We start from the raw sequence: 22,592 nt of genomic DNA, 5'->3' as shown, positions 1-22,592 counted from the left end.
AGTTAGGTATAGGTTCATGGACTAAAAATCAACTTACAATCTACTAAAATTCTTTTGCATTTTTATTATTTTGGCCACAGACTTTCTTTTCAATGTAAATGAAGGACTACTTCTAATGAAGAGCTGTGGAAGGCCTGAAAAGTCGGGCTCTACCTCTCGTCTCTGAGAACCTACAGCAACAAAATCCGAAACAGAGCTTACACTTACCTGGTAAATGTCTGTGATAGTAATGAGCAATGCTAAAGTCTTTAATTCAAGAAGAAAAAGATCAAACTGAGGCAAAACAATCGTTTAGTTGGCCTAAAAGGGCCATAAATAAAATTTTATTCTCTCAAATTATTAACAAGCTACAGGAAACCTGCAGCTGTCTACCACAGCACTTAAAACATCTCATTCTGGCACAGTTCACAAAGACATGAGACCCATTTGAGATCCTCTCAGCCGCAGAGACATCTGAAGACCCTTTTGCTTACTTAGAAAAATAAAACATGGTAATACTGTACCAAACAGGTGGCAGAGAACTAGCGGGTCCATTCCACGCAGAGAGGGGGCTTCAGAAAGGGCTATTAGTGTGGCTGGGAAAGCTTGAATCAAACAGCAACAACAATATTAACTATGAAAAAACTTGAAGCTTTTTTTGTTGCAAAGCTGAAGCACTATGTGATTGTTTGAACTCACTGCAGCTATGCCACCAACTCCCCTCACAACACTGCCCCCCCCCATCAGTCAGTCTCCTCATTCTTCCTCTACTGTTCTGTTTAAAAGAAATGTGAAAACAATAATCATAATGATAAAAACCTATAGCAGCAAAAGAGTAACAGAGGAATAACAGCAAGAAGCAAGTGACCCTTGGATTGATAAGGAAGGCCTGGGTTAAAACAAGTCCATGTGTTTCTGCCCGGAGTGGGACCGATGAAGAGCGTGAGGTCCGAGCTCATCTTCCCTCGGTGGGCACCCTGCTGAGGGCTGCCATGATGCGGCTGAAGCGCTCACACAGCTCCAGACTGGAGTAGCTGGGCACCTTGGGAGGGTCGTGGAAGCTTTTGACCTCCGTTGAGCAGTCTAACAACTTGGGGAGGAAGTCTGTGAGCTTCTCTTGGAGGTTAGCTGGAATCAGGAAGAGACAGACAGAGAGCGCGAATAAACATCTGTGGCAACACAGAATGATTAAAATCAGATCCCTAAACACTGAAATCACAAGGTAAATATTTACAAAGTCGTATCACATGAAGTCTGAAAGCATGTTCCACAACTGATTCCAACTTGGACTGGGACTGAACTGGGCTCTGGGTGATAATCCTCTGCTTTTCCTGAACAACGGCCAGGAAGTGTGACAAGCAGCTCTCTGTGGACTGATTAAACAACAGACTGATAAAAGCTTCAGTCCAGACTTTCCCACCAACAATCTGTAACACAACCAATTCTGGATCTTCACCCAAACATTTGCTCATGTTATTCAGACATCTTAGAAGTCTTAAATAGGAACATAACATATATGTGCCTTGAAAAATGCTCACATATCTGGAACTTTGTACTATTTTGTCGCATTGTAACAAACTTTTACCTATTTTATAAGGATTTTATGTGACTGACCAACACAAAGCAGTAAATGGAAGGAAATATTATACATGGCCTTCAACATAAAAAAAGAAAGATCTGCAAAGTGTGGTGAGTAATCAGGCCCTTTTACTCTGATACACCTAAATAAAACCCAGCACTGAACTGGCACTATATCACCAATATTGGACTACATGCAAAAGCAACGTGTCAAGGAAAAACACTGCATGCCACCCTGATCCAACCATCTAGGCAGCATCATGCTGTGGGACGCTTTTCTCCAGCAGAAACAGGGAAGCTGTTCAGAGCTGATGGGAAGATGAATGGAGCTAAATACAGAGCAATCCTGGAAGAAAACCTGTTAGAGGCTGGAAGAGGCTTGAGACTAGGGTGCAGGTTCAGCAGGACAACCACCTTAAACATACAGCCAGAACTACAATGTTTTCTGTTCTTTTCTGTGTTCCAAAAACCACACACACCTGGTTAACTAAGAGAACTATTATCTATCCCAAAGGTCACCAACTGGTGGGCTGGTCTGGATCCAGGGCCAGATGTAACACCTATTGGGACCCAGATTGGATATTTTGAAGGAATTTGTTTTTTAATCAAGATAATTAATAAAACTGTAATCTCTAAAGCCGCTTTTTTAGCCTTCATGGTGCTCTAATAGTCCGAAGTGATGGTAGGGGTCTAAGAACTGAGTGCCTCTGCAGAGAGAAGTCTGCTTCTGGAGAGTTGAGAAAGAGCTGAAGATTAATCAGCATGTCTGTCTCTAAAAGATCAAATGCTCCACTGTGTTCATTCTGCTAACATTTAAGCCTGCCCCTTTGGGCACATGGTATGGTACCTCCTATAAAATATAGCATCAATCTACACAGCTGAAGGAGCATGCAAAGAACAGGGGAGCAACATGACTGGACCACAGAGCAATGGAAGGTGGTCCATTTTCCTGGATGTTGCGTTTTGGGAGTCCATTTTGATTCAGGGGTGTACTCACTTTTGTGAAATACTGTAGCTGGAAGGCAGTTCAATGAGTTTTGTTCTGCTGGAAAAACCTGGGTCCCGTTGTTCATGTGGGTGTTCCTTTGGCACAGACCACCTACCTAAATATTGTTGTTGACCCTAAAGCCGCTTTGCAGATAGCAGCAGCTGTTTCCAGGACGATAAGGTGCCATACCACCCAGTATAAGCTGTTGGGAGTATGGTTTCAGGGGCAAAAGGAGTTTCATTTGTTGAATTTAACACCAAGGTTTAAATTCCATTCCAGTTGAGCATCATTATCTAATTTGATGGTTATAATGTTCAGGCTGATCAGTTGTTTTCCACTCCAAAAATCAACAAAGTTCTGATCCACATCTTACTGTGTTTCCTGATCTTATTGGCAGATAGTACAAGAATGGATCTCTATCCTCCAGGTCTCTTTATGTTCAGCTTCTAATAACTCCGACCTGGAAGCTGTACCAATGTGGAAGCAGAGTATTCAACCCTTAAAATCTCCAGAAATATCCAACAGGTGGAGACTTCCTGAGGGACTCACATTCCATCTCCTGGCCCAGGTAGGAGCACCAGCGGTTCCTCATGTCCTCCACAGCGAGCAGGTCCTTCTCTGTGTCATGAGCCAGCAGCAGAGGGATGCATGGTACGACCAGCTCGTTCATTATGCCGAGCCCTGTGGTCACCTCTGGCTCCTCTCCCGACTCAAACATGGCAGCCGCTTGCTCATTTAATTTCTATGGGGGAAGATGGAAACGTATGAGTTCAACACACAGTTCAATAAGCTGCATAAACATTTCAAATGCAAGATGGCTCCAACTGTGTTGCTTTAATGAGAGTGAGGGAGGTGCTCCTTCAGTTTCTACCTGATGACTGTTTCCAAGTAGCTGAATCTGTGTTTATTTGAAGCAAGGGAAAAGTATAGTAGCGTTCTTTAAGCCACCTGACCAGCAATGTTCAGCAACAGGTGGAGAAGGGGCAGTGCTACATTAATTGATAAAAACTGTACTGGTTTGAGAAACAACTGTTCCAAACTTTAGTGTTCCTCCATACTGGTGGCCGGCCCATGCCTCGACTAAACCAGCCGTCTCTGAATCAAGGCTACGACTATGGATTATTATGGTATGAAACTATGCATCCAGATTATTTCCAACTGTACGTTAATTATTTTAAATAAACATATTAACTTACTGTATGTTAAATCTAAAATGCTCAATCAAACTGGATCTGGATTATTGTTCTCAGTCTTTAAAACACAATTTGTAAAACCTTTATTGTGTTTTTGAAAAAAGCTTTGTTCAGGATGTTGAAGAAGTCTAGCATGGAAGCTGCGAAAAGACTGAAGCTAAACTGGGTTGTTATAAACTGGGTGAATAATCTATGTTTTTACCAGCAGTATAAATAGTTTCACAGGTTTTAGAACAATTCAGTCCAGTTCACCAGCTGAAGTTTTAGATTTGAACTCAAATTAAAGAAAGGCAGTCCAGAGTTGTCACCTTGTTCACTAATTTACTGCTGCTGCTAACCTGTTAGCAACGGACCTGTATTCCCTTAACAGCTACATTCATTAGGCCTTCATCAGTATTACATCAACATTCTACAAAACATTTAATTGATACGTTGTGAACATGGTGCACTAATTTAACATGTTGCCAATGAACGGGAAAGCACAACACCTTTATTATAACAACCCCGGCTGGAGGTCACAGCTTCTGTCTCGCTGTACTTCAGGACGACAGGTCCAGTGTGTGTCAACAGTGACAACTGACCCACCACATGGCGGTGGTCCTAGTGTGTTTTAACTGAATGAGACGTACCCATCCAGAGATGCCCATGCATTGCAGCAATGCTACCACAGAAGAAGAGCTCCGCATCACACAGGTTGCATTTAGCTTGCTAGCAGACAACGGTGCTGAGGGACGATGGAGATCATTATGTCACTCATACGAAAGAGAAATGTTTGGTGAAACTTTCACAGCTCATATTTGCTGGATTGTTGTACTGAAACAGTTTACTGCCTTTTACCCGGCAGAACCACCCGGTGGAGAAAGTTAAATGCAGCTTGTTTATTAGCTGAACATTGCAGAATACTATGCTGATTTACCTTGTTAATGTCTGCAGTTTCCCCCCTTCTGTGTTAGCATGTCTGTATTTTGTCTCCTTCTAGAGATGTCTTTCATTTCCTTTATTAGATTTGGGCTAAAGAGGGTCTTGAAATTCTTGCCTGGATGCAGATACAAGCTTTCCTTTCCATTCTTGGCCTCGAAGCGCCTTGCTCTCACACAAACTCACTGACCTCTATGAGGAACGACTGCTTTTCGCAAGCCAGTTTGGAATTGGGAACTGTGAGGCTGGATTTGCAAAATTTCCAAGTCCATTAACTGTGTCAATGTTAGCTGTGTTTTCAATTAAAACAAGAGCCAAAGGTAAACAGCTGCGTGGACGGATTCAGAGGTTCTGGCTAGGGATCTGAGATGACTGTTCAGGCTGCTCATGGTTGAGGTTTCTGAGGTTAGCTGAGGACACGCTTGTGTCTCATGATAATGTGTTTACACTTGCTGGGCCTCCTGCTTCCTATTCCCACTACAATGATTACATTATGAGCACAAAGCTGGAGTAAGGTTACTGAGTGCAGCAGAGAGAGGGCTGAGGACAAAATGGATAAGACCAAACCACCACACCCCCCCAACCAATAATACCAGAGCACAGGCTGGTTTATGGGGGAGAAATGAAAGAAGGCTCACATCACGACGCTGAAAGGATTTTCACCAGTCTGTATCAGATCAAAAAAAAAAAAAACTTCAGTGGAATCTTTTGTGGGCTTCTAGCAAGCCAAAGCAATATCTCAGTGAAATCAATCTGATTATAGTAACCAAGCTCATCGCTGAGGGGGGAAACATCCAGCTTTGTTAGTTTTGCTGAGTCACTTTTTAGCAAAGGAGGTTTTGACAGAGAGGAAAGGGAAAAACAGAGGAGACAGGGATCAGAGGGAAAAACTACTTAACACTAAGATTTCTGAGTGCAGATAATGTCCTTATTCAAGTAATATTCCAAACAGGATGAAACATGAAAAAGCCTTTCGTACACAGAGAAAGGTCTCACCAGCAAACACTCTCTGCGGTAACAACCCAGGAGCTCGTCATTGTGTCCCCGGTACATCCCTTTTAACAAAAGCTCCTTGTTGTACTGGTACGAGTAAATGAGATACATCAGGGCCTCCACGTAACTGCAAAGAAACACAAACAAATATTCCAATCAGATAAAGCTGGATCAAAGTAACGGAAAACTTAAGAGATCTAAGTAAAGAACTCAGTGACCCCACTGCACAACTATCAGTCAGGGATCTGCACTGACTGTGAAATGGTGCCCCCTGCAGGAGAAGCTGAGATGGGACATTTTGTGAAATTTTGCCTTGAAGCGTCTATTCCAGAAGGCAATCCTGGTCCCCGGGTATCGGTGTCCTGCATGTGTTAGATGTTTTAAAACACCTAAACCACTTGGGTTCCTGGAGAATCAGTGAGAGGCTGAAGAGACAAGCCATTTGACTCAGGCATGATGAAGTAAATCTAAATCATGCATTGACCCCGGCCATTGAGGACCATGTTTCCCCACCTTTGGTCTAATGCTATTCAACTTTTCAGGGTTCAGACACATTCAAGTTTATATTCCACACTTTTCCAGTCACACAAATTCAAGAGTCCTGATAATGGGTGGATTGATGGATGGATCTTTGAGACAATAGGATAGGAAATGAAGTCTGGAAATACAAACATTTTTACATATTATATTACATATTTAATTTAGCATATTTCATATATTATATATATTTTTTATACTTATCCAGACCTGGGAAAACTTGAAGCAATAAATCAAGAAGCAGAAAATGTCAATTACAATGATAAAAGGTAAGCCGTAAAATCCACTAAGGCGTGTACAAGCACACAGTACATGTGGCCTAACAGGTAATATGTGGGGCCAACACTATTTCAGCACTTTTACAAGGAGAACAAATTGCAAAAAGTAGTAGAAACTTGATAAACTTGAAAGTGTCATTAATAATCTGTAAAGTCCTGCAATTCTTAAGAGAATCAGTGTTTAGTTTGAGAATTTCTGAAAATAAATGTCACTGGTTGTTATTTATACTGTTTTACTTGTTTTCATTTATACTTTAGGTTTGTATTGAAACGTAGGCCATCCTAGAGACTAGACTGTTAATTTGAAACGGACAACTATCGAACCCTAATTTGTGTACAACACAGCGGCTGAGTTTGTTGATTTATTAGAAAGAAATCAGAGGGTTATCTGAGAACATGTCGGCGTACTTAGACTTCTGGAAGAGCTCCAAACCAGTCACCATCAGGACGGTTGTCTCCAGGAAATTCCTGTAGTCTTGATGCCACATCTGTCAAAGAACAAGAAGTTAATACAAACAAGGTTCGTGGAAAACAAAGACGGAAAAAATGATCTATTAAAAAGATCAATTAAGATGCAGTGGAAGTATAACTGCATTGTCCAACACTCATTAGGCATCAAGGTCAAGAAGGCCTTGTTCTGTCACGCTATTACTGCGGCTTGAAGTCAGATGAGATGCTAGTGCTGGAGTGAGTGGACTTTTCTCGAGCTGTATGGAGTACAGAGAAGTCCAGAGCTATCCCTCCCCTGTGTGCTGCTGCACACTGCCCATCAGCTATCAGAAAGAAGGTTACTACAGTTTTTCCTATTGCTTAAAAGCCAAATTTGGCTGTTTGGAAACAATTCTGGTCATGACAGTCATTGGGTTTAAACTACAAGATCGTTAGCCATTAATGTTACTAAGGCAACACTTAATCTCAAACAAACAAGACAGTTACAGTGTGATGTTTTAGACTGTAACTACAACTAGCTGTGGTGTACCCTGCCTCCCACCCATAGACCGCTGGCACCAGCTCCCTGTGACCCTGTATGGAGGAGGGAGTATAGAAAATGGATGGATGGAGTTTGGATACCTAGAATATTCCTATTTTCAAAAATCCAAATTTATCAAGGCTCATTTTTAGATTTTCCCGATTTGTTTTTTTTTTTGACATTATGGACACATGAGAATAAAACATGAGTGTGGTTAGGGTAATATCTGTTAAAGATGCTTCAGATTCAGTAAAAGGGCCTGGTGGAGTATTGTCCCATAGTCTAAAATGTGTTTTGAAAGTTTTTTGTTCATGTTTGGTTGCATAACAATATGCACAATATAATGTGTATTCAGTCCATGGGAGCTTTGTTAGAAAATCTGAATACATAGGAAAATCTGGACTAGGTTATCATTGATCAAATGCAGAACCTTTAAATCAGTTTGTATCTTTATTTTACGAAATCTGAAAATCTGAGAATTTAAGTGCTTTGCAAGGCAGCTGAACTGAACCCAATTCAAGAACCTCGTGTCCAGTTTAAGATACAGAAGTAAAAGCTCTGACACAGCTCTTTATGATTTTAGAATGAGCCTGTGTTTACCTTTAACTAAAAAGTAACAAAAACCATGACGATTATTGAGTTGCACAAAGGATCAAGTTATGATGTGGTAAAGCAATAATGACGGTCATCTCACTATAAATCAATGTAAAAAAGACATTTATTTATCTAGAAATTCTTATCATTTGGTTTAAATGAAATGGAATGAGAGAAAGAATGAAAGCTTAAACTAATTTCACTTTTATTTTTCCATACTTATCCAGACTTGAAAATTTGTAAAATTAAATTTCAGATTTTTCAAGACCATATAGGAACCTAGTCAATGGAACAAAAAACAAGAAGGCTTTAATACCCCATAAACAATCAGCACATGAAAAGTGTTACTGAATTCAGCAATATATTCTATCAAATCAATGTCTTGTATTAAAGAATATTTGCCTTTCTGGTTTAAAAAAGCAGTTAGATCATGTTACCACAACGTAGTTAAAAACCATATTAAATTTCAAGTGTTTTATGCATATGTCTCGATGCTGTGAAATCTCCCGCCTGTCCATGCCTACGCTGCATAAACGTGAACACACAAAATGGGATGAAATTAGCTTTTCCAGCTTCATAAAAAAAAAGGAGACTGTGTCACTTCTCACCTCATACTCATCCATGTTGACCTCCTCAGGCTTAATCAGGTCCAGTTTAGCAAGTGCCACTTGCATAATGCTCTTACATCTGTAAGGGAGGTGGGAAGAAAGTAAGACGAACCGGTGTAAGCAATGAGACGCTGAGTCATCATGAGATGCTCTACGAGATGAAATGGTCCACACTGCCCTGAGGCCCTAACACAGCCAAATGAATCACTCTTAACTGCTGAGAGGAGAAGTGAAACACTTCTCCGGAGGCTCCTATTGAGGCCACATGCACGCATAAATCCAATTATCCTGCTCAAAATAGAGGAGAAGGGAGAAATCAATTTTGTACTCATAAATATGGATTGAGGCCAACATGCACAGTGGAAAAGTTTTTAGACATAGTTGAGCACAACGCCCCCGTATGACTTTAACAATGCAGAGATAAAAGAATGAGAATCCTCAAATCAAACCAAAATAAAATATTACTATACACATGCCTCCAGTCTGCCTTAAATAAATCAAATGTTCATGTAAATGGATTTTAAGAGCAAAAAGGACTACATCCACGCTGCAAACTTAAGCACTTTGCTGCCCTCTGCAGGCCGTCACCAAAAACACTGCTTTGATTCTTCGAAATGATGTAAACACAGCATCTGAACTGCCACCATCAAGAGCTTAAAAAAATTTCACATCCCTTTTTCCAACTACAAACTTCTATGTATTTTATTGGGATTTAGGAGTTTAAAAGATCAAATCAATTGTGAAAAAATAAGAAACGCATGTTTTCTACATTTATTTTACAAAAAAAAAAAAGATATCAGAGCATGGAGTGCATTTGTATTCAGGGCCACTGAGTCAATACCTATTAGAAACATCTTTCCTCAGTTAGCTTTGATAGAAAGTGTCTGAACACCATCTCGCCATCAGGTTTTCATCCATGACTGCTCTGCAGAACTCCATCTATTGTCCTATCCCCACAGCATGATGCAGCCACCACCATTTCACCATGGGGATGGTGTGTTAAGGGTGGTGTGCATTATTACTTTTCTGCCACACACAGATTTGAGCAGGTTGGTCGAAAGGTTCCGATTTGGCCCCATCTGACCAGACCACCTTCTATCAGATCTTTACCATGTTCCATACATCAACCTGGGGCTACATTTCAAATGGAACATATCATTTTCAACAGTGGCTTTCTGAACACAGACACTGAACCCCAAGTTGTCCAGCTATTAGTGTGTGAATGTGTTTGAAAGGGTGAATTTGACTCAGTGTAAAAGTGCTTTTAGTGGTCAGTATGACCTGCAAAAAAAAAAATTCAACTTCAGTCCGTTTAGGATTATTACAAACTACATTAAAGCTTTGAGGTTGTAATGTGACAGTGTGGAAAAGTTCAAGGAGTATGAATACTTTTGCATGACACAAGACTTACAGCAGTGCTTGCATGTACAATTTCTGTTGTTTAAAGAGAAGTCAAAGACATAATCAGTAAGTAAAGCCAACAAAAACTTGGAGCACAGCTTATAAACCAAAAGCACTGATTTTAAAATCTCTGCAGAACTCAACACACTGGCAATAAGACCGCGCTGCGTTGCACTCTGTTGTGGGAGTGACCCATAGCAGGATTTCAAAAGACTAATTTGAAGAGCCTAATGTACCTCTCATCGAAGGCCAGGTTTCTGTCAGCAAACTGTGTGAGCAGAGTCCTCTCCAGGATCTTTTTGGGTGCCTCGTTCTGGATGAAATAAACAATAACATGATGTAGCCTGTAGTCCATCTCAGGTGGCGTATCCTCCTGGGCAAATCTTAGAAGACGAGCGTATTCCAACTTGATGGCCTGATCAGAGACAAAGCACAGGAACATTCATGGATCAACAGGTGGATATTACTTCTCTCTTATTTAGTCCACTTTTACAACAGACTTTTAATTTGAAATTACAAAGACTTAAATCAGCAAAACATTGGAATGTTTAACAACAACAAAAAAATGTAGAGAAGAAACACATAAGCATCTGAGCTTTACATTAACGTTACCTCTGTTAAAAAGGCTGCGATGTTTATGGTGCAGACTATAGGTGCATCTCAATAAATTAGTATCAGGGAGTTAAATTATTTCAGTAATTAGATTCAAAAGGTGAAACCCAGATTCATCAGACACACAGACTGATATATTCCAATTGTTTATTTCACTGAATTTGATGATTATGGTCAGCAGCTAATGAAACCTAAAAACTCCATTCCATCAGATAAATAAAATGATTTAAATCATGGTTAAGGATGCTGACTTGACAGTTGTCCAGCAGACCGTCACAACAACCTCCACAAGGACGGTAAGACACAAAAACTCCTTGCTAGAGAAGCTGGCTGTTCAGACTGCCCTATTCAAACATATTATTGGAAAGTTGCATGGAAGGAAAAAGTGTGGTATACAGTGAACAGTGATAACTGCAATCTTGAGAGGATTGTGAAGCAAACCAATAAGAGAGATGGGGGAGACTCACAAGGAGTGGACTGCAGCTGGAGTCAGTACCTGAAGAGCCACCATCCACAGATATATTCAAGACATGGACTACAACTGTCACAATTCTTATATCATACCACTCCTGAACCAGAGGCAACATCAGAACCATCTTACTTTAGGTAAGGAGAAAAGGGGTTAGAGTGTTCCTTAGCGGTTCAAAGTTCTCTTTTCAGTTAAAAGTGAATATTGTGTTTCATTTAGAAATTAGGCTCCAGAGTCTGGAGAAAGAGTGGAGAGGCACAGGATCCAAGTTGCTCGAGGTCCAGTGTGAAATTTCTACAGTCAGTGAGGATTTGTGGTGCCATTTCATCTGCTGGTGTTGGTCTACTGTGCTTCTAAATTCCAAAGTCAGAGCCGCCATCTACCAGGAAATGTTGCTGACCAGCGTTATGCAGATGCTGACTTTTTCCCCTCAACAAGCCTTGGCGCCTGCCCACACTACCAATACCTGCTTTAATGATGATGGCATCCCTGTGACTGATTGGGCAGCAAACCTACCAGACCTAACCCCACAGAGAATCTATGGAGTGCTGTGAAGAGACACCCGACCCAACAATTCAAGACAAGCAGATACCATACCTTTCAGTAGACGAAGATTTCTGTCTTAAAGTTTTTATTGGTCATATTTACTATTCACATATTCTGAGAAGCTGAGTCCTCATCACTCTGTGTGGAATTAATCATTATATTAGTTCTACCATTTGAATTTAATTACTGCAATGAATTAACTTTTTGCAAATATAACATGATGCACCTGTACGATGCAGAAATGAACACACAGAACAGGAAGTGAATAAGGCTGTAGGTGGAAAGAGGAGAGGTAAAAGGAGAGAGATAGTACCTTAAAAAAGGCTGCCTCAGGCCCGTTCTTTTCATATATGCTGCTGGATTTGCCAATGGCCATAATAATACCCTGCATGTTGGGGGTCATCATTGTCTACCCAGGAAGCAGGAACCATGTTAAATAAAATATCATCCAAGTATATCAGTCAAGTAAAAAAGATATACAAGTTTCATGGCTCAAAGGCACTTCAATAGAGCCTACAAAGGTTAGGGCATGCCATTTGTTAGCCAGCAGTCCATGCACTGTTAGTGACACAGCCAGTGTGTTCAATGGAAAAATGTGCAAAAAGGACAATGTGTAAAAACTAAGGCAACTGACCTACATGAAGCCAATTTTAAAGGAAATTGGACATTTTAAAACAAAGTCAGTGTCATGTGAGGGATCTCTTGTCATAACATAGAAACAACTGGTCCATATGACAACTCTTTGCTTTTCCTGTTTAAGATCGTTTCAATTGCAGTAATCTCTTACTTTCCTGTTTCCACTGCATGTTCCAGGGTAAAGATTTACCCAAGGAAACTGCCCTGGTGAGCAGCAGGACTTAAGGTGATTTAAGGTGCAGTTTTGTGGAGGGAGAGTGCTAAGCATTTTGTTCTTGGTTGCATTTTCTCAGCTGTATGTCAGTTCAGTTTAAACTTCTCTAAAGTTCAACATTTATTAGTTTGCTGCAATAGATATAAAATCTTTGGATTTTTGACATCTGTGGGGAAGAAGGGAATTAAATCCTCCAGTCAAATTAAAAGTTTTAAGCCATTCCTTGTTTTAACAGTGTTTTTGTTCTGAAAGATCAGCACAGAAAATTCAATTGTATTAGTTAGACTTCCAGAAAGTTGAAGTGGTTTTACTGATGTTTTAGACTGTAACCTCTGTGATCCAATCTTCAATTATTGTTACTTTCTAAAAATGCCAAAGCAGGCCAAGAGGTCTAGGACGTCTTTTCAGCTGAAGAAAGATATAGGAATGAATGATTTTAAAGAAAAAAAATAAAATAAAGCTTTTCTATTTTACAACTAAAAGTTTACAGATTAACAAGATATGGTCTGAAAATCTGCCTTTGCCTTTGTGAATGCAAAAACTACCGTATTCATCATATTTAGGCTTATTGGTCAAGCAGTCCAGCCGACTGGGAGGTGTGAATTAGGCCTTGAATCAAAAAGCAATTTTAAATTTTATTATCATGGTTGACTAGGGTTGTCAAAATAATGAATATTTCAAAAAATCTATGCTAAAAATTTATTATTCCGTGATACTCATTTGTGTGAAAATCTATGAAGTGACCCATTTGAACAACTTGCTAGACAATCAGCCCCAACCCTCCAGCGTCACCTGACAAAAACAATGAGCTGCAGCTGAAGGTTTAAACTGCTAACATGGAGAGAAAACACAAGTGCGACCCTCCCAGGCAAACAAGAAAGTGCAGTTAGGTGAAACTTTCCTTTTGACACAGACAGGAAAACCTCCAAATGCTGAATGATGCCACATACTAGCTGATGTTTAAGAGTCAATTAAACAGGTCAATGAAGCTCCTGTATCTGCAACAGGGAAGTAATAAACCTCCTTGCTGTCTGTTTAAGTAGTAGCTTCTGGGACACAGACAGCCCAGTGATGCTCTGTCGGTCTGAACTCCCGCGTTGAGATGGGCTTCCTAGGCGCACAGATCTGAACCACGCAGCGCTCCGTTCTACCACTGTACGAATTAACGCAGGAAAATGTGTTAAACAGCTGATGGTTCAGTCAGCGACTAAATAGTGAAGCAACAAACAAACCAGTGCCCCCCCCTCACTTTAAAGTGGAACTAAACCCCACCTCAACATATTTGACCAGGTAAACTGTATAAATTGGCCTGAAGGGCGTTATTTTTATGTGACTGTGCGATCGTTTACATTTTCATGAAAACTTGTTTAGTTTGACAATATTTGTACTAAAACCGTCTTAGTGCTGCCCTCTTTGGGTTGAACGGTGGCTACTGCAGTTGAATTTTCCTATTGGATCAAACGGTATAACTCGGTACATGTGTGAGTCACAGCGCCGTGTTCATGTATATAAACCATCTCATTCTGACACGCTCCTATTCTGTCCTCCGCTGCCTTCTTCGGGCATCGCTGAGTCAGCGCCTTGAGCCAGCGGCTCAAACTGATAAAACTCCGGCCCGCGGAGCTCCATAAAACCTCCCCTAACCCGCGATGATGAGGGGGGGTCAAAAGACCAATTCGTGCCAAAACTATCAGCATCGCTCTGCTCACTCTTCACATTTCAATATGTCGTATTAAGCTAGCTGCCACTTTCCCTCGTCCTCCTGACCACACCCTTGCTTAACCCGCCTTGTCTCTTGACACTGCCCACTTTGGTGGCATTTTTCAACATATGCCTGGGGCGGAGTTATGCATTTATATCTGGTTTAGTTCTACTTTAAAAGGCAGTGGAAGCTAATGTAGCTATCAATTATTAAAATAACTGCACAGCTGAATCAAAGGTACACACTTTCATAAAAAATATTAACACTTACACTAAGTGTTATCTAGTCTACTGTTTTGAAAACATGGCACTGACATTTATATTGTAATTATTGATATGTTTTGCTCTTAACTAGAAAGAACTATTTGCTTTCAAAAAATATTACAGTGGTCTTGAAAACGGTACTGAGTACTCGTACTCGTCGTCTTCCGCTTATCTGGGACTGGGTCGCGGGGGCAGCAGACTCAGCAGAGACACCCAGACGTCCCTCTCTCCAGACACCTCCTCCTGCTCCTCCAGGGGGAGCCCAAGGCGTTCCAAGGCCAGCCGAGAGACATAGTCCCTCCAGCGTGTCCTGGGCCGTCCCCTGGGCCTCCTCCCGGTGGGACATGCCCGGAACACCACCCGAGGAAGGCGTCCAAGAGGCATCCGGTATAGATGCCTGAGCCACCTCAACTGGCTCCTCTCGATGTGGAGGAGCAGCAGCTCTACTCCGAGCCCCTCCTGGATGGCCGAGCTCCTCACCCTATCTCTAAGGGAGTGCCCGGCCACCCTACGGAGGAAGCTCATTTCAGCTGCTTGTATCCGGGATCTTGTTCTTTCGGTCATGACCCAAAGTTCATGGCCATAGGTGAGGGTAGGAACGTAGACTGACCGGTAAATTGAGAGCTTTGCTTTCCGGCTCAGCTCTCTCTTCACCACAATGGACCGGCACAGTGCTCCTATTACTGTGGCAGCCGCACCGATCCGTCTGTCGATCTCCCGCTCCATTCTTCCCTCACTCGTGAACAAGACCCTGAGATACTTAAACTCCTCCACTTGAGGCAGGAACTCCCCTCCAACCTGAAGAGGACAAGCCACCCTTTTCCGGTCGAGTACCATGGCTTCGGACTTGGAGGAGCTGATCCTCATCCCACTTCCCACTTGGCTGCGAACCACCACAGTGCATGCTGTAGGTCTTGGCTAGAGGGGGCCAGCAGGACCACGTCATCTGCAAAAAGAAAAGACGAAATCCACTGGTCCCCAAACCAGACCCCCTTTGGCCCTTGGCTGCGTCTAGAAATCCTGTCCATAAAAGTTATGAACAGGACCGGTGACAAAGGGCAGCCCTGCTGGAGTCCAACATGCACCGGGAACAGGTCCGACTTAGTGCCGGCAATGCGGACCAAACTCCTGCTCCGCTCGTACAGGGACCGGATGGCCCCTAATAAAGGGCACCCGATTCCATACTCCTGGAGCACCCCCCACAGGGCATCACGAGGGACACAGTCGAATGCCTTCTCCAGGTCCACAAACACATGTGAACCTCTACTCTGTAGAGGTTATAGAGCTGGTCCAGTGTTCCACAGCTGGGACGAAAACCACACTGCTCCTCCTGAAGCCGAGGTTCGACTATCGGCTGGACTCTCCTCTCCAATACCCTGGCGTAGGCCTTACCAGGGAGGCTGAGGAGTGTGATCCCCCTGTAGTTGGAACACACCCTCCGGTCCCCTTTCTTATGAAGAGGAACCACCACCCCAGTCTGCCAGTCCAGAGGCACTGTCCCCGACCGCCACGCAATGTTGAAGAGGCGTGTCAACCATGACAGCCCCACAACATCCAGAGACTTGAGGTACTCAGCGCGGATCTCATCCAACCCCGAAGCCCCGCCACCGCGGAGCCTTTCAACCACCTCGATGACTTCAGCCTGGGCGATGAAAGAGTCCAACCCGGAGTCCCCAGCCTCTGTTTCCACCACGGAATGCGTGATGGCAGGATTGAGGAGATCCTCAAAGTACTCCTTCCACCGCCCGATAATGTCCTCAGTCGAGGTCAGCAGTCTCCCACCCCCACTATAAACAGTGTTGGCGAAGCACTGCTTCCCCCTCCTGAGGCGCCGGACGGTTTGCCAGAATCGCTTCGAGGCCAACCGGTAGTCCTTCTCCATGGCCTCACCAAACTCCTCCCAGGCCCGAGTTTTTGCCTCTGCCACAGCCCGGGCCGCGGCACGCTTGGCCTCACGGTACCCGTCAGCCGCCTCAGGAGTCCCACAAACCAACCACAGCCGATTGGACTCCTTCTTCAGCTTGACAGCATCCCTTACTGCCGGTGTCCACCACCGGGTTCTGGGATTGCCGCCGAGACAGACACCGCAGACCTTACGGCCGCAGCTACGGGTAGCAGCATCGACAATAGATACGGAGAACATGGTCCACTCGAACACTATGTCTCCAACATCCCCCGGGATCTGGTCGAAGCTCTCCCGGTAGTGAGAGTTGAATACATCCCTGGCCGAGGGCTCCGCCAGGCGTTCCCAGCAGACCCTCACTATGCGCTTGGGCCTGCCAAGTCTGTCCGGCTTTCTCCTCCTCCAGCGGATCCAACTCACCACCAGGTGGTGATCAGTGGACAGCTCAGCCCCTCTCTTCACCCGAGTGTCCAAAACATGCGGCCGAAGGTGATGATACGACAACAAAGTCGATCATCGACCTCCTGCCTAGGGTGTCCTGGTGCCAAGTCCACTGATGGACACCCTTATGTTTGAACATGGTGTTCGTTATGGACAATCCGTGACTAGCACAGAAGTCCAATAACAAAACACCACTCGGATTCAGATCGGGGAGGCCATTCCTCCCCATCACGCCTCTCCAGGTGTCACTGTCGTTCCCCACATGGGCGTTGAAGTCCCCCAGCAGAATAATGGAGTCCCTGGGAGGGGCACTATCCAGCACCCCCGACAGGGACGCCAAGAAGGCCGGGTACTCTGCACTACCACTCGGCCCGTAGGCTGAAATGATAGTCAGAGACCTCTCCCCAACCCGAAGGCGCAGGGATACGACCCTCTCATCCACTGGGGTAAACCCCAACACGAGACGGCTGATCTGGGGGGCAACAAGCAAACCCACACCAGCCCGCCGCCTCTCCCCGTGGGCCACTCCAGAGTAGAAGAGAGTGCAACCCCTCTCAAGGAGATGGGTTCCAGAGCCCACGCTGTGCGTGGAGGCGAGCCCGACTATTTCTAGTCGATATCTCTCGACCTCCCGCACAAGCTCAGGCTCCTTTCCCCCCAGCGAGGTGACATTCCACGTCCCTAGAGCCAGCCTAAGCATCCAGGGATCGGGCCCCTGAGGTCTCCACCTTCGTCTGCCACCCAATCCTCTTTGCACCGGTCCCTCACGGTTCCTCCTGCAGGTGGTGGGCCCACTGGGGGATGGCCTCGCGTCTCTTGTTCGGGCTTGGCCCAGCCGGGTCCCGCGAGGAGCAACCCGGCCACCAGGCGCTCTCCTACGAGTCCCGACCCCAGGCCTGGCTCCAGGGTGGGACCCCGGCTCCGCCGTACCGGTCGACGTCACGTGCCTCGATATTTTGATCCTCATGAGGGATTCTTGAACCACTCTTTGTATGACCCATCACCTAGAGCCTGTTTGCCATGGGAGACCCTACCAGGGGCATTTAGGCCCCAGACAACATAGCCTCTGAGTACTGAGTATTTTTCTTTATATGTATATGCTTGAAGCACCAACACTGATTCAGGCAGTAGCTATAGGAGGAACGAGCCTCTTGGAATCTGACATGTAAGTTATATAACCAGCACAGTTCTGTGTGACATTGGAGAAAACACAGAAACACACAACAAGACAGCCCAGGAGAGAGAAACAGTTCCAGGAAATACGTTCCAAAAGATAAAAGTTCAGGGAAGCAACATAAAAAGCCACCCCTACAAATGCAAACAGCTATCTGCCAAAGATCACCCTGCCATGAAGCCAAAATGCAGATTGGCTGAAGCAGAGATTTTTCATGGGAGGGCTTTGCAAACAGGCCAACAGTCAGGTTAGTCTCAGTGCATATTTTCAGCCTGATGCTAAGTCCCAAATCAGTCAGCAGAACAAAGTATAGTTCAGTATCTACTTAGAGTCTTGTGAACAGGCATATTAGACAGCTTTAAACTTCTGGGAGGCCAAGAGACAGAAGAGAAGCTCAGATGGGGCCGAAGCTACCTCGTCATCGTACCCCCCCTCCTCTGACTCAATGACAAAGGTCCCCACATTAGGAATGGCCACCTCTACTGTGCGCTGGCCAAGAGACTCATCCTCTGTAACCTGGTCAGAGGGACGGGTGGGGGCAGTGCTCATCTGGGCCTCAGGCTGAAGGGTGGAGGGAGAGGGGAGCGACTGGAAAGGAAGTGTAACAGGTCAACAGGAAAGACAGATGAAAGGACAAGATCTGTTAGATGGAGGGAAAACAACAGGTGAAATATAAGAATGCAGCTCTCATAAACATCTTTTTTGCAGTCCAACTGTCCTGCTTTGATGTTTAAAAACTGAACAGGCAGAAAAAACTACTTTTACACGTTACAACACAGGAGACTCAGATGTCCTTATCAATTATGCCACCTTCTTTTTGTACTTGGAAGTCAGATTCTCTAAGTTCCCAGTCAGAAATACAACAAGAATTAGTCCCCAAGTCAGAATTTCAAATAAGAAAGATGGAGCTCGCCAAACAGCCCAGGATTTAGTGTCTAATATTGCTGCTGGGTGTACAGAGCATAGTCATTAACACTTATAATGCTTTGGAGCTTATTAAACCAGTGGCACGTATGGTACCGTTATATATCCATTTGTAAATATATTCTTTGAGTGCTCGAACACAGAGAATCAAATTGCCATCAGCTTGTATTACCAACAGCAGTAAAAACAAAGAGAAAATCCACTGTTTTCCAAATGCTCAACTCAAGTATGCGGTCATTTCCAGCGCCAAGTTCAGACTTCCGAGAGAAAACAAGTGTAACATCGACTGTAGTAATCAGATATGAACAACCAGTAAGGAGGACTACGGTTAGTGGTGCTTTCTGGAAAAATACCATAAATGTACATAACCACCGGAACACTACTGTTGGTTTTGAAGAGGTTGATGCATCGTTTACAACCGTGCAGACCTGATCATACTTTATAGAATTTGTTAATATATATTAAAGGCACAGTTCGGCTAAGAGCTTTACACAGCGCGGGCATGAATGTCACTAATGTACTGCAGTTATTAGTTGTTTACTTCAAGTTAGCGATAAGGCTGAGGCACGACATCAAACTTTTGGTCTGACAAAACCAAATTTAACTGAAGTCAACCAAGTCTCCACTGATTTTATACACGAGCACAATGAGCAAAACTGGGCATCTAAGAGGTAAATCTGTGGCATGAGTGGAGCTGGACGCTACGTTTTAACCCCCAACCATTAATCGCTGTTGAGGTGATTCATTTTAATAATATTTATAACTATTATTAGCTTTATTTCTGAAATTAACTTTAAAGTTTACTTTAAAAAGTAAGCCCTTTGTTTCAAGCTACAATGTTTTCTGATGCTGTTCTGTTCATGACCGTTTGGCTGAGTAAAACACTATAGGGCTCAATCAAACCATTAATATTTATCCAACTACTGAAAAAGGTGGAAAGCTTCTATATGTTGCCAAATTACAGGAAAAGTCTTTTATTGATCTTTCAAATTAAACCATTTGTTTTAGCAGAAAACTCTTGTTCTGTTTGTAAACAATAATAAAATAACAGTGTTAATGTTTTGCCATCTAAGCCAAACCCGAGTCACAGGTCCAGTTTAACACGTCTATCTAAGAGGCTCTAGGAGTAAAAAACCTTGGTTTTTTTGCTTAAACCAATAAGTAACAACTAAAGATCTGAAAACATTTGACATTATTTGTCTTTTATAATCACATCATTTCTGTTTTAGTTTTGTAGTGATTGCTTGTTAAAATCTCAGCAGAGAAAAGACTCATTCCAGTAGGAATCTATATAAAAAGGACTTTAGGATATTTTGATGTTTATCTTTTAGTTAAATGAAAAAAGAGAATGGAGTCTAGAAACTCAAACATGTCCACACTCATTTTCTTTTTTCCTTACATATCCAGATCTGGGAAATCATAAAAGCAATTTCCATACCTTTCCAGGCTTCTATAGTGTGTAGGAACCCTGCTGACTGGTTGATTATTTAACACATTTCTTTCCCAGACCAGAAAGGACTGAAATGATGGTGGTTATTAAAACCAAGTACTGGGTGTGTAAATGTATAAATTTACAGTGGATTTTCTCTTTGATTAAATCTAAGACCTGAAATGTAATGTATTGGTAAAAAGCATTTGATGCTCAGACAATATATCCTAGAAGCTTTCGCTGCATTGCCACCCTGCACTGAATAAGGCCTACTCAGTTCATATCCCATACATACAGCATTTAACAGGACTTCAGGGTGTCTCTCCTCCTGCTCTGCAGCAGCTCTGGATATGGCCCTCTCTGTGTCCTCCTGCAGGTGCTTCAGGTCATTTGTGGGCGACGGCTGCTCCAAGTACTCTGGATCCTGTTGGGGTACTGAAGGGCAGCAAGACAACAACAGACATAAGGAAAGAATTAGGTTTGAGTAATAATCATAAATAAGGAAGCTGAAAGACTACATTTCAATGTAATTCAAAAATATATATTTTTTTAAATCTCAGCTTCCCACTGAGCATACATTTAAAATCCACTCTGATGAGTTTCATGACCCCTACCAGTATTGTCTGGAGGGCTGGACTCAATGCTCATGGGTTGTGGAGAAGAAGAAGAGGTGGAAGTGCTGGATGGTGCTGCAGAAACACCTGCTGCAGCCAGGGCCAGCTTCTCCTGTTGGGCCTTGCGAGCCTGCATGGCATCCCATTCTTCGATCTCCTTGTCAAACTGCTCATTGTCCTCCTTCACATACTGCTTCAGGTCTGGGGGCAATTTGTCCATGCCGCGGAGGATCTGGCCCGTTTCTTTATCAAACTCCTCTGCAACAGAGTGGGATAATCATCATCATGTGGAGTGCTGGAAAAGATCTAAACCTTTATTAAATGGAGGGTTTTCAGATCAGATCAGATCTTAAGAGTTGGTAGGCAGTATGCTTTAATGTAAAGGTGTTAAAGTTCAAACTGGCAAAAGGTTTTATACCTCTCTAAGTAACCAACCAGGCAGTTCCTGGATGAAGAATTTGATACAATTGACTGGCCTCCACACCCCACTGACCTAAACCCAATAGAACATCTCTGGGACGTAATGCTTAGGTCCATCCGACGCCACCAGGTTCCACCTCAGACTGTGCAGCTCAGTGATGCCCTGGTCAGGATCTGGGAGGAGATACCCCAGGACCCCATCCATCATCTCATAAGGAGCATGACCTGATGTGGTCAGGCTGGCATAGAAGCACGTGGGAGACAAACAAACTGAGGACCACTGAGCTGCTGCAGTGATATTTCAGCAAATTGGACTAGCTTGCTGAATCTGTTTTTTCATCTCAAGTTTCTTGGTGACTTCAGATTAAACCCTCTATGGGCTGATAATTCCTAACATATTACCCATCAACAGATAAACACAGAAATATAGAAAAAAAAAACAGGGAATTGAACCCCCGGCAGCTGTGCACAGGACTAACAATTTCAACAGTGTTTTGCTCCAACTCAGCTTATGCAGGGGATATGCAAGTCCAATAGTTACTATATTGAGAACATTAAGTTTTATCTGAGCTAATGAAACACAGATGCCTGTTAAAGTTGACCAAAATGGCTTTTTCACAGCACTGTTTACAACAATCTTAGTTGTGTTTGACATTTATGGTTTTTTAGTTTGTGGGACTAGAAATTAGCTCAGAATGTTGTGTTTCATCTCTCCTCACCTTCTTGAAAGCCCACAGTGACCTTACAAATGTAAGCTCTCAATATTTAATGTTTTAGAAATCTAGTTTGCTAAACACGACCAAATCAGTTAGAAGTTCTGATGTCTTGCATGTTTTTACCCCTGAGAGCAGTCTATAAATGGTCACCAGATACTGTAACAAACAAACATGACCATAGACTGGACCTTAGCCCATTTGTACCTTCTATGAGGAATGGCTTCTTATCATTAATGTACATGAGACAGTAGGCACTGGCATTGCGGTAACCTCCAAAAGAGTCCCTGACCAGCTCCTCCCAGGAGGACTTGGTGACGGAGATGTCATTGTACTTCATCCAGCAGCGCTGGTGTGGGTCGTAGATGTAAGCCCAGTAGTGGCCAGCATTGGCCTGGCCTTCGTGGACCAGAACTGCGTGAAGTCGGTATGGAACCTGTGAAAGTACAGAGGACATAGTAAATGCAGATGAACAGATGGAGCGTGGAGCTGATC

At 43.4% G+C, this 22,592-nt stretch overlaps 1 protein-coding gene across 5 annotated transcripts in view; it reads right to left on the bottom strand.

The window, feature by feature from the left end:
* Positions 1-287: 287 nt before the first annotated feature.
* usp25 (ubiquitin specific peptidase 25) overlaps positions 288-22,592 on the bottom strand; it is a 44,937-nt gene continuing 22,632 nt past the window's right edge. For 2 of the 5 annotated variants that reach the window (XM_047378706.1, XM_047378707.1), the window contains exons 16-25: positions 22,305-22,533; positions 20,965-21,222; positions 20,646-20,785; positions 11,978-12,073; positions 10,274-10,452; positions 8,637-8,715; positions 6,873-6,952; positions 5,653-5,776; positions 3,095-3,287; positions 288-1,107 (exon numbers count right to left, since the gene is read on the bottom strand). In XM_047378706.1, the coding sequence (XP_047234662.1) occupies positions 935-1,107; positions 3,095-3,287; positions 5,653-5,776; positions 6,873-6,952; positions 8,637-8,715; positions 10,274-10,452; positions 11,978-12,073; positions 20,646-20,785; positions 20,965-21,222; positions 22,305-22,533 (1,551 nt within the window). In that variant the 3' untranslated portion in view covers positions 288-934. Of the gene's footprint in view, positions 1,108-1,213; positions 1,353-3,094; positions 3,288-5,652; positions 5,777-6,872; positions 6,953-8,636; positions 8,716-10,273; positions 10,453-11,977; positions 12,074-18,411; positions 18,586-20,645; positions 20,786-20,964; positions 21,223-22,304; positions 22,534-22,592 lie in introns of all 5 variants that reach the window. The other 3 variants (XM_047378710.1, XM_047378708.1, XM_047378709.1) reach the window with 3 other exon arrangements.

Source organism: Girardinichthys multiradiatus, chromosome 11, assembly GCF_021462225.1.
Source record: "Girardinichthys multiradiatus isolate DD_20200921_A chromosome 11, DD_fGirMul_XY1, whole genome shotgun sequence".
Classification (NCBI taxonomy): domain Eukaryota; kingdom Metazoa; phylum Chordata; class Actinopteri; order Cyprinodontiformes; family Goodeidae; genus Girardinichthys; species Girardinichthys multiradiatus.
Note: the sequence above shows the minus strand (reverse complement) of the source record. Positions and strands in the feature narration are given on the sequence as shown.